Source organism: Arvicanthis niloticus, chromosome 24, assembly GCF_011762505.2.
Source record: "Arvicanthis niloticus isolate mArvNil1 chromosome 24, mArvNil1.pat.X, whole genome shotgun sequence".
NCBI classification, from domain to species: domain Eukaryota; kingdom Metazoa; phylum Chordata; class Mammalia; order Rodentia; family Muridae; genus Arvicanthis; species Arvicanthis niloticus.
This window is the reverse complement of record NC_133432.1, coordinates 35,519,274-35,534,995: the sequence shown is the minus strand read 5'-3', so window position 1 is coordinate 35,534,995 and position 15,722 is coordinate 35,519,274. Positions and strand designations below refer to the sequence as shown.

General features: G+C 47.0%; 1 protein-coding gene across 14 annotated transcripts in view; it reads right to left on the bottom strand.

The window, feature by feature from the left end:
* Trrap (transformation/transcription domain associated protein) overlaps nucleotides 1–15,722 on the bottom strand; it is a 90,766-nt gene that overhangs the window by 14,329 nt on the left and 60,715 nt on the right. For 9 of the 14 annotated variants that reach the window (XM_076923641.1, XM_076923648.1, XM_076923650.1 and 6 more), the window contains 12 exons: nucleotides 13,678–13,824; nucleotides 12,052–12,171; nucleotides 11,388–11,675; nucleotides 11,135–11,272; nucleotides 10,211–10,323; nucleotides 8,879–9,014; nucleotides 7,672–7,863; nucleotides 5,177–5,405; nucleotides 4,172–4,437; nucleotides 3,694–3,794; nucleotides 1,789–1,990; nucleotides 845–1,009 (listed from right to left, as the gene is read on the bottom strand). In XM_076923641.1, coding sequence (XP_076779756.1) covers nucleotides 845–1,009; nucleotides 1,789–1,990; nucleotides 3,694–3,794; nucleotides 4,172–4,437; nucleotides 5,177–5,405; nucleotides 7,672–7,863; nucleotides 8,879–9,014; nucleotides 10,211–10,323; nucleotides 11,135–11,272; nucleotides 11,388–11,675; nucleotides 12,052–12,171; nucleotides 13,678–13,824 — 2,097 coding nt within the window. The remainder of the gene's footprint in view (nucleotides 1–844; nucleotides 1,010–1,788; nucleotides 1,991–3,693; nucleotides 3,795–4,171; nucleotides 4,438–5,176; nucleotides 5,406–7,671; nucleotides 7,864–8,878; nucleotides 9,015–10,210; nucleotides 10,324–11,134; nucleotides 11,273–11,387; nucleotides 11,676–12,051; nucleotides 12,172–13,677; nucleotides 13,825–15,722) is intronic. The other 5 variants (XM_076923646.1, XM_076923651.1, XM_076923649.1 and 2 more) reach the window with 1 other exon arrangement.

Sequence of the window (15,722 nt, the reverse complement as noted above, 5' to 3'; positions counted from 1 at the left end):
AGTATGTTTCTGGGTGGTGGATAATTTTTAGGGAGAGCAACTGTATACAAGCAATGAATGGGTTTTTGTTGTGCATTTGGGTCAAAGCGACCAACACCAAGAAATTGATATATAAAGTTGTTGACCAACAGATGAAATAGCTTATTTAAAACCCCAATAGATCACATGCACCTCATAAATTCTACCTGGCAACCGACCATTCATGGCAGATACCATACTCCATTCCCTTCAGTAAATCTAAGAAAAGCAAGAAACACTGACCCCAGATCTTAACCAGTGAGATTCCCTGTATATCCATTAGTCATGGGATGGTGCACAAACCATTTCAGGTTATGAGTGACTCCAACTTAAGGACAAGGCCACTAAAGGCAGCTTCTGGTCTGTGCAACTGCAGGAGTCAAAGAAACGTGTAGGCGAGGTGGCAGGCGCCAGCCCTACCATACTAGCTTGTGAACCAGAGGACACCCTGTCACTCAGACCTTTCCAGATGTGCCACAAGACCTTTCCTGCTTGTGTATACAGCCACTGCATGGACGACAATATAGGACAGACCGAGACAGTAACCTGGCAGCCAAGCTCTAGGTCAAACTTGGGTCTCGAGTATCGCTCATGTGCTCTCAAGCAAAAAGAATGTCTTCTCCAGAAATCACAGGGCAATCCCATGAGGACAGAACCAACTAGAGAGGTACTGCCTGGCCTGCTGGGCCCGCTGGTGGCTTCTCATTCAGGAGGGGCTATGATGCCCCAGTCTAACTAGCTTACACCACCATTACCCCTGAGAAGTCAGCATCCCTCAGACTGCCCCATGTCCCACACACGCTGTCCCCGTCCTGCACAGCCCCACCTGGCTGATGAGGTTCAGCAGCAGTTTGCCCTCAGAGCCCACCAAGCAGGTGAGCAGCTGTGGGATCCACGCCAGCCACTGGATGGGGGGGACACCAATGCAGTACTTGTCTACAGCATCTGCCAGCGTGTTTTTGTCATCATCAAAACTCAGAAGCCACAGCACCTAAGGCAAAGGACAAGTTTTAATTATATGAAATTCTGAGAGCCTCAAAGGAGGCCCCAACCTTAAATGAGGTGGTGTTATCGACCACGAGGGAGAATCAAGACAAAGCTTAAAGAGTAAGCTAAGCTGAATAGAATCTACAATGTGAATCTAGTTTTTAACATAAAGGGCAGTTACTAACTGATCCAACCTAGAGACCAGCACTAACTGAATTGAGACAACAGGTAGAAAACCTGCTTGTTCACCCAAACAAAACAGACTTCTGAGAGAATCTGACTATCAGCAGCCCACACCAGGCAGACTACTTGCTGGTGCCCGGCATCCTTCACTGTTCAAAGTTGGGCCTCCAGAAGCTTCACTGTCAAGTGAATGAGCGCAGTACTACCACGGCAGGTAGGGTTAGCACTGGCTTAATGACCATGTATGCTGATGTACTTCTGAGCTCATGTTCAACCAGGGATTTGAAAGACCCACTGCAAACACTGTTCTGAGCCTCTGCACGGACAGCATGGAAGTAGGTAGGATTTCAGTGCCCTCTGGCCTAGAAGGCTTTATCCAGGATGTGACCCCAGAGCACTAAGAACCAAAGGAAAGGCTGAGACCCCAGGACGTTCAGGCCACTGTTTCCTTAGCTTCAACTGTGAAAAAAAAAAAGTCACTCTGTAGGGATGGGAAGCGAGCAAAGGCAAGAAAGCAGACATCGGATCTGGAGATGGATCTCAACCTAAGTCCCAAGGCCACCAGCTGCTCCATGACAAAGAGGAATCTCCCAGTCTCACCTTGGCCAAGTACTTCCTTGACTTGCTCTCGTTCTGATGCCGGCAAGCGTGCAGGTAACAGGTGATGGCAGACACGCCCAGGTGCAGCTGCCGCTCCTTCACGAAGATGCTCTCCAGGTAGTCCCCCCACATGGCCCAGGCCTTCACCAGCACATCATGCATCTGCACAGCTGCTGAGAACGCTTTGTTGGCCTCCTCAGATCTATGTGGAGTCAAAACACACAGCATATGGCCCCACTCTGCTTCAGAGAGGATTTAACTGGTGGTTGCACTGGTGGTTGTACTTGTACTAGGTAGGCTAAGGCAGGCAGGAAGACTTCAAGGTCAAAGCTAGCCTAGAACACACAGCAAGCTACACATCATCCTGAGCCATGCTGTCAGGCCTTATTTCAAAACTTATAAACTAAATAAACCAAATAAACTAAACACTGAGTTATATTTAACAAGTCATGGAACTGCTGTGTGGCTTTTCCTGTGCAGTCACTCTGATTCCCAGCAACACCCCAGCCCTGGCCACCAGTGTGCTTTCTGTCTGTGGGGACTCATGTATTTGACATACTTCTTGTACATCAGGCTACACATCCTACAACCTTCTCCATCAGACTGAGGTCTCCACACGGAAGCATGTGCCCTGCAGCTCCACGATTCCACTGTATGTGCAGAGGGCTGTTCACGGAACACCGATGCTATTTCCACACTCCACCTAGAGTCAAGTGCTGCTATACACACTCTGGGACAAGTACCTATTTGCTTAGGTCCTTTTAGACCAGGGGTTCTCAACCTTCCTAACGCTATAACCCTTAATTCAGTTCTTCAGACTATGATGATCCCCCAATGATAAGTGTTTTCTCCCTACTTCGTAACTGTAATTTTGCTTCTGTTATGAACTGTAATATAACTATCTGATACACAAACCCTCCTCACCAATGGGTCGAGATCCAGAGGTTGAAAACCACTGTTTTAGACCAAGGATCAAATCTCTGGGACCTAGAGCAACTCAGCCCTAATGTGTTCTATGCAACTACCACTTGGTCAAACTGTTCCATGACAATGAGGCTCGATTCCATTTTCCCATCACACTATCAATGTGTAAGAAGAATCAAGAAAACCCAGGCCTGCCGGGCAGTGGTGGCACACGCCTTTAATCCCAGCACTTGGGAGGCAGAAGCAGGCAGATTTCTGAGTTTGAGGCCAGCCTGGTTTACAGAGTGAGTTCCAGGATAGCCAGCGCTACACAGAGAAACCCTGTCTCAAAAAACCAACAAAACAAAACACCAAAACAACAACAGAAAAAAAGAAAGAAAGAAAGACAGACAGACAGACAGACAGACAGACCTAGGCCTATGTCCTTTATGAATATAAAGCCTCAATCCCCAAACAAAATTAGCAGCCAATTCCAGAAGCATAGGGAAGCCACGAACAACTAGGAGTTGTCTAACAAGTTGTCTGTGGGGCTCAATACAACTTCATGTTTGAAACTGGATCCTGGATGAATGTGACCCACAGATGGGGAAGACAGGCTTATGGCTCTAAAACAAAAACTACTCTCCTAAGTCAGGCGGGAGTGTGGTACTTGTATCTATCTAGGGGGCCCAATGGGATGACTGAGGCAAGGACCTGACTGGGTAACACAACAAGGTCAGCTAAACCAACAGAACACACAACTGTACTCCCCAACAGAGGCTGAAGGACAGGTCTGTAGTCATGCCACTCGCTCCCCTAAGCAGCTGTGCAGGGCTACACATGGTTCTGCTGCTAGCTCCTCTCTGCAGAGGGCACCATACCAAATGCCTATGGATCACCTATCACCATGAAATCAAGTGGTTTCTGGCTTGAGCAGGACACTGGCTTCAAATCCTTAAGGAACAGCTGTAGAACCTGCACCGTTCACCACAGTATACATACTTGTTGATCTGAGCCAGGAACATTCCCTTCAGGGCGTAAAACTCAGCTGTCATCTCCTTCGTGAAATACTTTAGGTTTGTAGACTCAATAACCTCAAGGCCCTGTTCAGAAATGGAAAGAGAGGAAGGACAAAGGCTCTTGAAATTTCTACACAATTCACTTCTTCTTACATAGCCCCTCTCTCTGAAGCACCATGTCCAGCCAGATTCTCTGTCTCTTTCACATGGTCCTCTGGGCACAACGGCCAGGATCAATCTTACCTCCTTGTTTATAATGTTTTTTCCTTCCTTAAACACATTAGCTAAGCACATGGTGGAACAGTGAGCACAGATGCAGTTCTAACACTCAACAGTTCCCTTCCTCTCTTCTGTGGGATGGACAAGTTGCCCACTGTCAAGGCTGTGTTTGGAACATCTCATCTTCCTTCCTCTCTGCCTGGCCCAGGAGCCCCGACATGAACGCCTCTCCAGGACCCTACCTGCATGCACTCATTCTTGCCCATCACTCCTGCCAGCTGGAGGTAGCATTTCACTTGCTGTCGAATCTTCTGGAAGCAATCCACGATGGGAACGGTGGGGATGGTGTGGATACGGCTTAGTATATCCAGCGCCACATTAACTAGACCTTGTTTCCGGGCAATTTTCCCATACTGGATGATGGCAGAGGCTGAGGCATGAACTCCAAGCATGGCATTATTGGAACTTGGGTCATGGTGAGAGCTATTTTCATATGCAGTTACGATAGCTAAAGAGCAAAGGAATTAGCTGTCAGGCACGTCACATGCTTTCCCAAGCATACCACAATCAGGCTTAAAGAAAGAATGAAGACCACATGTAACATGGCTCATGAGAACAGGATACCCTTCCGCTTTCCCTGTATCCAGCATCTCAGACTAGAGCCAGGAATGTGGCTTACTTGGTAGAAGACTTGTCTAACATTCACAAAACCCTGGGTTTCTTCTCTAACACAACAAAGATGGGCACGGCAAAGCATGCCTCCAGCCCCAGTGTTCAGGAGACTGAGGAGGAAGGATCAGAAGTTCAGGGTCATCCTCAGCCCTTAGTCACAGTGAATGAGGACAGCTTGGGCTATATGAGATCCTGTCTCCAAAAAGAAAAAAGAAAGAAGGGGCAAGTAGAATAAGTGTCGGTCACTGAATCACAAAGGTGTTCCTCAATGGAGGGTGCTTGGTGGGTTTAGGGCAGGAAGACCAGGAATGGACACAAAGCCACCCAGCAACAGGTGTTTCCTAGGTGGGGGCTTTGAGACAGACAGCCATCACTCAGTGGTGCTGGCCTGCACTCGAGGAATTCCTGGCTAACTAGAAAATGTACCAAGTGGGTGAGATGCAGGGCACAAAACCTTCCCAGGTTCAACTCTGCCCTCACCATTACCACCATTACCTCAAAATCTAGGAAAAAACAAAAAACAAAAAACAAAACAATAACATGAAACCAGCAGAGCAGGGCGTCTGGAAAATTACATGATGAGTGCATGCCGGACCAGGTCGGTTTACCCTGGTAATGGTGCTGCCGCCACATGAAGACGCTGCTCCAGTGGGACAAGTCGTCAGACACAATGGGCAGCCGGTTCCTCCAGGTCTTCACCACTGTCTTCATGTCGTGGAGGCTGTTGTTCCTGCCCAGGTTGGTCGGCTGCAAGCCTGCATTTATCTGTGCAGCTTCCTGAAGCTCAATGATCTGCTGGGCAGCCTAGGGGTAGACCGGGAAAGATTCCACAGCTGGGGGCTGGGCTGAAAACTCCGCAGGTACGGGCACTTGCCACCCCACCTAACAACCCAGGTTTCAGTCTGATTCCCCAGAACCCAAAAGGTGGAAGGAGAACTGATTCTGTAGTTGTCCTCTGACCTCATAAGTCTGGGCCAAGACACATACACAAATACAAAACAGCCCAAACCAATGTAAGGCTTCCAGAAAGTATTCTTATGGGGGTTGCCTGGGTTTTCACTAAGATTTCTTAGTTCAGGGCTGGTGACATAGATCTGTGGTAAAGGAGCTGACTCCAAGACTGAGGGCTTGAACTGACCTCTGAGACACCGTAAAAGGAGATGTCCTCTGATTTTCACATACATACAACATTAAAGACACTGGATGTGGTGCTGTACATCTTTGAGCATTTCCAAGGAAGAGGCAGGTGGATCCCTATGTATGAGTCTGAGGCCAACCTGAGGTCTAGGCCAGCCAAGGCTCCATAGTGAGACCCTGTCTCAGAAAACAAAACAGCCTGGCCTGGGGCACACGCTATTTATCCCAGTACTCAGATCCTTGAGTTTGAGGAAGACCTGCCTGGTTGGTCTACAGAGGGAGTTCCAGGATAGGCAGGTTACACAGGGAAATTGTGTCTTGAAAAACAACAACAACAACAAAAAGATTCTTTAGCTGTGTGGAGGCAATTATCATTTGTGTTGGATCCCTACTACTGCCATTACAGATGCTTGTAAGCCATTCTGTGAGTGGAGGAAACTTAACCTGGGCTCTGCAGAACAGCAGTCAGTGCCCTTAACTGATAAGCCACCTCTCCAGCCGTAGTAATGGTCTTTTTAAATGCTGTAAAACTTGTCCATACCCAGATACCAACAAATAGTCCTATCACAACCCATGAGCACAGCAGTGAGACAGACGGTTTGCTTTTCACTCACATTCCCAGACATTCAGACATCAGGGAACTGTGACATGCTGTATTATAGTCCATGCCTTGAATGTGTAATTGCACAGTAATTCCTATGTTTTTACGATCAACTATCACTCATGGCTGATACTTTATCAAATAACTCATAAATGCAGCCATTAACCATTTCTAGGCAAAGATAATTTCTCAGTAGTCACAAGAGAGGGTTGCTATGAAGGCCCTGGGTTTATGACCCTCTCCTACACTGCAGGGGAAAAGTCTGCTAGTAACTAAAAAATTGAGAATGTTTCAGTCACCTAAATTCAGACACTCACATATGTGTAAAATGATACGTACAGGTCATTTTAGGGCACTTTTAAAAAAGCAGAGGTGCCGGGCGGTGGTGGCGCACGCCTTTAATCCCAGCACTTGGGAGACAGAGGCAGGCGGATTTCTGAGTTCTAGGCCAGCCTGGTCTACCGAGTGAGTTCCAGGACAGCCAAGGCTACACAGAGAAACCCTATCTCGAAAAACAAAACAAAAAACAACAAAAAAAAGCAAAGCAGAGGTAACAGGCACACAGAAAAGCACCAAAATGACAAGATGCTGACTGGTAAAGTGTGGCTTCCCAAGTCCGTATGTGTCTGAGAAGCTGCACTGCAGTGCCCTGAATCCCTGCTCTCAGAACTCACTGGGGTTTAGTCTCCTTAAAGCAAATACAGGGTTTTAAGAGATACTCAGGACTGGATCAGCAGCAGGGAGAACCCAGATTACATACTAGTAGATAAATACTACAGAATACTGTAAGAAACAAAAAGGACCTTCTCGACACACATATTCTATATGATGTCCCACATACTCCTTCCCACCAAGAAGCCTGTCACAGATGCTGTCACTGACCTTTCTACCTGTAGAAACTGAGCACAGATGGTTCACACTGCAGCCCACACTGTGCTGTATAAAACAGATGGACAGACATCCACACCATGGCAAACCCAACATACTAGCTTAGTGTCAACAGTATTCATTCAAATTGCCAGAAACATTGCTACTGATGCCCAAAGGTGGACATCAGGACAAAAGGCACTTAAGTCTTTAAAGGCTGGATAGGACCTATCTCACACTGTATGGTAAAATCAAAATCCCTTGTGATAATGTTTCAGACCCTGAAATACAAAATGCAAAGTCACCCAGTTTTTCTCCTAATGTTCTGACTCTGGTCTTCTTTCTAAGGATGAATTCCCACGGGAAAGGATGAGACAAGGGCAGAGAGTTTCCCTTACCACTTGGCTGCTCTGCAGCTCTAAGGACTCCAGGCTGAGCTCCGGGATGGGAGGGGGCAGTACCTACCTGCAGAAGAGGTGTATGCACGTGAGACACCACGTGGGGCAGCCGCCGCCACTCACGGATGGCCAGGCTGCTGGCCATCTCCACCAGGCGCTCAATGAAGCTGAGCTGCTGCTCCTCGGGATGGCAGATGGCCAGGTACCCACGGTACATGTTCACCTTCCAAGCCATCTCCTTGGGACAGCTGACCTCCACCTGCAGTGAGAGATGACAAGCAAAGTGCTGATGGCTCACTACCCACTGTGCTCAGCCATACAAAGCAGTATACAGAAACCCAGCCCTGATGTAAGAACTGACTTTCAGTAGAAAATCCAGGAGTTTACACTGCTCCCAGAGAGGAGACAGAGGCTGGACCCCTGTCATGGCACCAGAGGCACAGAGCCCTCAGGATCAGGTCACGTTAAACAACTCCTCACACTGCACATCACGCTCGTGACACACACACACACACACACACACACACACACACACACAAAATCAGGAGCCTGTCCCACCAGGGGCTTTTCAGACAACAGCAAACATAGTAGTCTGGGCTGCTCTAGGTCCAGTGTTTGGTGTTAGTTCTGATGATTCTTCCAACAAAATCTGCCAACTACATCGATTTAATTCTTCCAATCTCTTCATGGATTACTTTTGTCGTCAGAGGTTAAGGTTGCTATACCTAATGCTAATTTCCAAGTAAAGCTGAATGACAGAGGATAGAGAGATGGCTCAGGGCGGTGGTTCTCGACCTTTCTGATGCTGCGACCCTTTAATACAGTTCCTCATGCTGTGCTCACCCCAACCATAAAACTATTTTCCTTGCCACTTCATCACTGTAATTTTGCTACTGTTGTGAATCATAATGCAAATATCTGTACTTTCCAATAGTCTTAGGGGACCCTTTGGTGAAAGGATTGTCTGACCCCCAAAAGGGTTACAATTCATAGGTTGAGAGCCACTGGCTTAGCAGGTCAGGAGCACTTGCTGCTTTTGCAGAGAACCTGAGTTTTGTTATAACATCTACAACAGACAGCTAACCTGTAACCAGCTCTAGGAGACCTAATGCCTTTTTCTGGCCTCTGCAAGCACTACACTACAGTGCACATAACACACGTGTACAGTGTACACACACACACACACACACACACACACACACTGAATGTTTACCTACTACTCAACTTACTCAAATATAGGAACAATCTCAGTAACAACATGACAGAGGTCTTACCTGCACCAGTGCCTCCTTCATGGCGGTCCAGTTGGACACTCTCCATGCACACTCCAGGACGAGATAAGGATTTATGTGGCCTTTAGACTGGCCAAACTCAGTCAAGGCTTCCCACTGGTTCAGCTCCTTGGAGCACCTAGGAGAACAGGGTTAGGAGCAAAAGCTCAATCAGGACAACACACTGAGACTGAGAAAGGAAAAAAGGGGTTCTAAGCCAGCGTCACTACAGAAGAGTGCTGGAGGACAAACTGCTGGAGGACAATAGTACTTCCTCAGGAGGCCCGACTACCCTGTGAGCACAGCACAGCACAGCACAGCACAGCAGAGCTAGCTCTCAGGGGAGGCAGGAGTGACTGACCTCATCGACAGCTCATTTAATTACATGAGACATTTAATGCGTTTCTCAGATTTTGTAGCAAACAACCCTTTGAAAAACACTGGTGAGGAATCCACAGACATGTTCCCTTGGTTCTTTAATTCATTCACAATAAATTAAACCCCTGACTGGGTCTCACTATGCAGACCACACTGGTCTCAAACTCAAGATCTGCCTGCTTCTGTCTCTTGTGTGCTGGGATTAAAGGTATATGCCACCACACCTAGCACATCCATGAACTTTTACACCAGGGCCTATGAGTCACACAACTGAATCTGACGGTGACCAGCAACTAAAAGGTTCTTGATACACAGCAAGCACACACTAGCTTCGAATCAAACACACACGAACCCAAGATGCTTCTGCCAGCACTTGCCACGCCCAACTACATACTTTATGTTAGCCTTGTGCCCACTTTCAGGATGCTTATGCCCTATGCTGGAGACACCTCAGTTCAGACTCCAGACAGACGACTGTGCGCTATGACTGCAGTGCTTTATTGCACACACAGTTTTCTGGCCTAAGAGAAAACAGCCCAATAATGAACAGCAAAGACCATAGTGTTCTCTTGCTATGATTCCTCAGCACATTCATATCAAACCAGGTTATCTCTCTAAACTGTATTATGTTACAATGTTTCATTTTAAAAACTGGTATTTGACCATAGAGGCAAACCGATCTCTGTGAGTTTGAGGCCAACCTGGTCTACAGAGCCATTTCTAGGATTGCCAAAAGTTACACAAAGAAATCCTGCCCTGAAAAACCAAACCAAACCAAACCCAACCCCAACCCCAACCCCAACCCCAACCCCAACCCCAACCCCAACCCCAACCAAACAAAAATCCTGGTGTTTGATGGGCTGGTAAGATGACTATATGGTAAAGATGCTTGCAAGCCTGAGACACATGCAAACAAATAGATGTTATTTGAATATTCTATGGTGGGACTTAGCTCACCTGATCCAGTGGTCCTCCCAGAGCTGGTACTCAGGGAAGACCGCAGGGGAGGCATTACTGCGTTCATGCTCTTTTTTAGCTTTATCCATTGCCTTCTCGTAGGATTCTTGGGCCTGAAAAAGTTAACAATGCCATCAGACTACTGAGAAATGGAGACTTCCTTGTATTCTCTCATCTGTCTGGAGCAAGAACCTAGGAACCACTATTTCCTTATTATCCAAGGTTGCCTGACCCCACAGCTCACCTTTTAGAGAGAAAACAGAGGAGAACATAGCCCTCACAAAGGTGAGAAGGCCACAGGACATGCAAATGTGTCCAGTTCTGGGCCCAGATTCACCCTTAATCAGTGCCTGTCCCCACAGGAAGCACAAGGCTGAGGACCGACATCTAAGCACTGAATGCGTCTACGCACTGTTTCCAAAAGAGCCAGGGCCAGCAGGTAAGAGCGTCCATGTCAGTTTCTGATGGTAGAAGACTGAGGTAAAGATGTTTCAGCAGGGAAAGGCTCCAGAGCCTGGGTTTGAGCCCTAAGCCCAGGTAAAGGTGGAAGGAGAGAAACGACTGCATAAAGCTGCCCAGACCTCCACACACATGCCACATCATACGTGTTCATATATGCACACACCCCCACACGCAAGATTTAAGAGTTTCAAACCCAGGTAAGACAAGACTTCAAAGGGTCTTCATGAGCAGATAACACAGCATGGCTGGGGTACAGGAGGCTTACTGAGCCCACTCAAGTTCTGAGTTTCACTCCAAGGACTTTAACAAATGACAACACCACTCAACGCAACAGCAATCTCCCCAAGTAAACTCATCATGACTTAAGCACGGTACATGCCATGATGTACCATCCCACGGTACATCCCCCAGAAGTGAGAGCCACCAGCCATCACCCTGAGGCATCGCTACACCGGCCATCACCTGCTCAAAGAAGCCGTGCTGTTCATAAGCAATGGCAGTGGCGGTCTCTGAGAATTTGCATCGCTTCTGCCACAGGCCGGCCCACATGTCCTCTTCTTGTAATAGAGAGTAAAGTTCAGCGAGGGAATCCAGTATCTCCTGAAAGAAATCACTGTTTCTGAGTGTTTGGGTCAAGAGCATACCTAATCAACAGAGCGACTCCCCTGGATTTAACCCTCTGGGAAGATTATTCAAAGTCATCGAGGGCGGTCACCTGCTGAGGCGGTGTTATGCTCTCCTGCTCGTAAAACTCAGTTGTCTGCTTTGGTTTGATGGGCAGACTCAGCCCCTTCTCAAAGGCCTGGTGCTCCAGCATCAACGTGGACCGGAACCAGAGGTTGTGAGTCTTTCCCAGGTACTTCAGCACACAGGGTCGCATGGGGATTGGTGGGACACACTGGGACATAGCTTCCACAAAGCAGTTCAATGCGCTGGGCTGACAGTCTCGCTGTACCTGATGACTGCCGCTACACAGGAAAGGGCTGATCTCCCCCGCCAGAGCCTAGAACCAAAGACTGAACTGTTTCAGGTCTTCATTTAAAACCTGACAAGCCTGAACCCAGGAGTGCTACTTCACACCTGCAATTCCACCCAACACTTCAGAGGTCGAGGCAGGAGGATGGCAAATTTAAAGCCAGCCTGACCTATGAGATGAACTTGTGGCCAATCTGGGGTATAGAGTGAGACCCTGTCTCAAACACAAATAAGCAGACTGGCCTTTCTCTGCCTCATCATATGGTAGCATCATGATAATTGGTCCTTGGGTAAGAACCGGCAGTTTTATCATGCTCTGCGACTTAGAACTGTGTTCATTTTGGGATATTTATCAAAAGCTAAAACTGTATTCTCCTAAAACAGGGTTATAAGATTTGACTCACGTGCTGCTGTCTGTCAGAGAGGATTTTCCACAGCCTCGGGAAAAGCTGGACCCAGGTCTTCTCAGCCAATGTTGTGGAAATGTGGCAGAGCTGAACAAATGCACTGAGCAGTGCCCCAGTCTGTGGGCAGAAGAGGCTGAGCTTAGACAGCAGGCTATGCCGCCTGCATCCCCACTCCATAGGACACCAAGGCCACTGCTGAGTCAACTCCACCTACACAAGTAGTCTGGTGGTGATTCACACCCCTCCTTCCTAGCAGCAATGGCAGCATGCAAGAAGGTACATGAGGATGCCGAGTGCAGCTCCCTCAGCACTCTTCGCTCACTCAGGAGAGCAGCAGCCACTCCCATAGAAGCTCAGAGACTGACTTAACACAGAAATCCAGCTTGCTTCCCAGGAAAACGTAATATAGAAATTACTGATGAGTCAATTTTTCCTCCTTCTAGGCTCTGACATAAACAGCACTGAAAACCCTCAAAAGTGACTGGGTGCATGAGGTGGTCTCAATGGGTTTGGTCTTCACAGGCTCCTTCACTTGTTTGAATGTCTGGAACATGGGGAGTGACACTATTAGGAGGCATGGCCTTGTTGGAGTGGGTGTGGCCTTGTTGGAAGAGGTGTGGCCTTGATGAAGGAAGTATTTGACTGTGGAGGCAGGCTTTGAGGATTCATTGATAAGCTCTATCTCTGCTCATTGTGAAAAACAGTCTCCTCCTGACTGCCTTCAGATCAAGATGTAGAACTCTCAGTACCTTCACCAGCACCATGCCTGCCTGGATGCTGCCATGCTTCCTGCTATGATAATAATGGACTAAACTTCTGAAACTCTAAGATAGCTTCAATTAAATGTTTACCTTTTTAAGAGTTGTCTTGGTCATGGTGTCTCTTCACAGCACTAAATCCCTGAGACAGTGCACAAAGCCTTAACTGACCAGAGTGTCAAAAAGCAATAATGACACCACCCATGATTATCAGTGTCTATAGAAACCACGGCTCCTATTTGAGGAAACCGAGGAGACTGACAACAGCAGGCATTCGGGGAAGGCAGAGCCAGCCTGCCTTCACACTTTACTATGCCTCCTGATTTGATGGCCTTGATCAATAACCCAGAGATACTGTTCATCACTGCCATTACTAAGTGTATTTTAAGGCTGGAGAGATGGCTCAGTGGTTAAGAGCACTGACTGCTCTTCCAGAGGTCCTGAGTTCAATTCCCAGCAACAACATGATGGCTCACAGACATCTGCAATGGGATCTGACACCCTCTTCTGATGTGTCTGAAGACAGCTACAGTATACTCACATACATACAATAAATACATCTTAAAAAACAAAACAAAAAACCCCAAAGTGTTTTTTACCATTTCCACAGGACAATAAGTACTGGAGATACCAACTTCTCTATTTTCCCTATAGAGCCCTGTATCTGCTTTCTTGATTATATTATATTAAATGTTAGCTCCAGACTCTCCCAGAACTATAGCCAGAAACTATACGGTTTCAACTAGGGTAGGAAAGAAAACTGGTAAGAGAACTAATACTGGTGTGGAAAGACCCTGTTTTGAAGGAGGGAAAAAAAAAAAAAGATGTTGGCAGAAGATATTCACTTCCAACTTTGTCCACAGACCTTCACTTCCCGGAGAGTGTCAAGAAATTTGTCATGTCTGTTGGTGAGCATGTGCAGCTGGTTCCCAATATCCTTCTCAGAAAGCTCTTTGGTTTTGGGTGTGCTGGTCTGATCACCAGGAGCCAGCTCAATATCAATCTCTACATCCTGAACAAAACACAAGGAAATGCAGGAAGTCATGAAGTTCATAAGAACCCAACAAACACAGCTCCTGTGGCCCACTGGCTACTTTAAAAAGATTTTAATTCTGTGTACATGTGAGTTTCTGTGAGGAACAGGCACCTGAGTGGTTGTGAGGCACCCACTGTTGCTGAGATTAGGATGATGCTAGGGCCTGAACATGGAGGGTCCTCTTTGAGAACTGGGTCTCCACCTCTCCATTTCTGACACATGCACAAGTTGTTTTCTTAGTTTTCTAGAAGCTTTTCCCAGAGCATAGCTGATCACCCCACCTAACCATAAAGCCACCAAATATAAAAGGCTTCAAATGTTAAACTTCTTAGGCACCCACATGAAGCTCAAATTTAGGGGTTTGTATTAGAGCATTCAGACTTTAAAATTTGGGGTCTCAGATTCAAAACAAAACAAAACAAATGGAATTTTCAAAATCCAGAAATGTCCACATGTGCAATATATGTATTTCTAAGCATTTTAAATGAAGGATATTGCTGTATTTAAATACTCTTCAATTAAAACCCATAAATACGAGCCAGCTCACCCGTCCAGAACTGTTGCAGGTATTTCATTACACTGTGAACCTCGGATATTGTGTTGTTTACTGGAAAACCCTGTTTCTAGTTGTGGTACAGCTCAGCATTGTTAGCACATACCTTAATCCCTGTCTGGAACAGACATCCCTCAGTAGAGACCTTTAATCCCAAACAACGAAGGCAGAGTTGGTCAGGAGAGAGAAGGCCCATGTTTGAAAGTGTTATCTACTTGAGTGGCAGACAAAGTGAGAAATCAGAGGAAGATTTGACAGAACAGGATGTGCCCAGCTCTCACAAGAGGAGAGGAGATGGAAGCTCTCACAAGAAGAGAGGAGATGGAAGCTACTTTAGACAGAGGGTGCAGAGTGAGAAACAGAGGAGCCCATTTCATTGAGACACAGGTTACAGAGAGAACAAGCTAGACAGAATAAGCCAGAGAATGAGAATGAGATAGAAGATTAGAGCAGATTTCTAGAGTTAGTATGAGGCTAAGCAGAGCAATTCAGGAGAAGCTGAAAGAAGCCAGACAGAACCAGTCAGCTTGGAGAGGAGTTTGAGCCAGAGCAGCTGAGTTGAATTGGCCAGCCAGAGCTCAGAAAAAAACAAAAAAAGCAAGCTTACTCAGCAATAAGTCTCAGAGGCTGGAAACCTTCTAGGCCTGGATCCGATTGTACGGGGAAGCTCCCCGGACCAGGCCTCAGTGAGCAGATGATGACGTCACAGAGCTTGCTTCTCCCCCTTAAGTTTAGCTAGCACACGGAATGTGTTTTATCTTGGCACTTCCATGTCCACCATGGTTCTCTGGCTCTCACTTACCCCTCATGACCCTCCCTGAAGTCCTCTGCATCTCTCTCTTAAATAACTATGGAAGGATGACCATTTGTTTCTGTGTTTGTTCTGCCAGCAGCCTTGCTCTATCACATCAGTGCTGCCAAGTCACTGTATAGGACATGCCTGGGTCAGTGTTTCCTGGTCTCAAGTTTCCAGAAAGTCACAGTCAACAAGGAAATCAGGAAACTAACCCTGAAAGTCAACAGGTCAACTGTACTTACCCACTACATTGCCCTGGAGGAGTCACCAAGGATAGCTACTGATGTCACTCAGATTATTACAGAAAGACATAACAGACTGATGACCTGATTAACAACTTCATCCTTAATTGAACTGTGCTAGGGATCAAGCCCAGGGGCTTCACACGTGCTAGGCAAGTGCTCTACCAACCAAGCTATAATCGCGGCCCATAACTCCCCTTTTGCAGCAAAGGAAATAAAGTGTTCTCCCTGTTGCTAAGTGACTTTCTTCTAAAACCCACATCCACAATAAGATGTGCTTCCC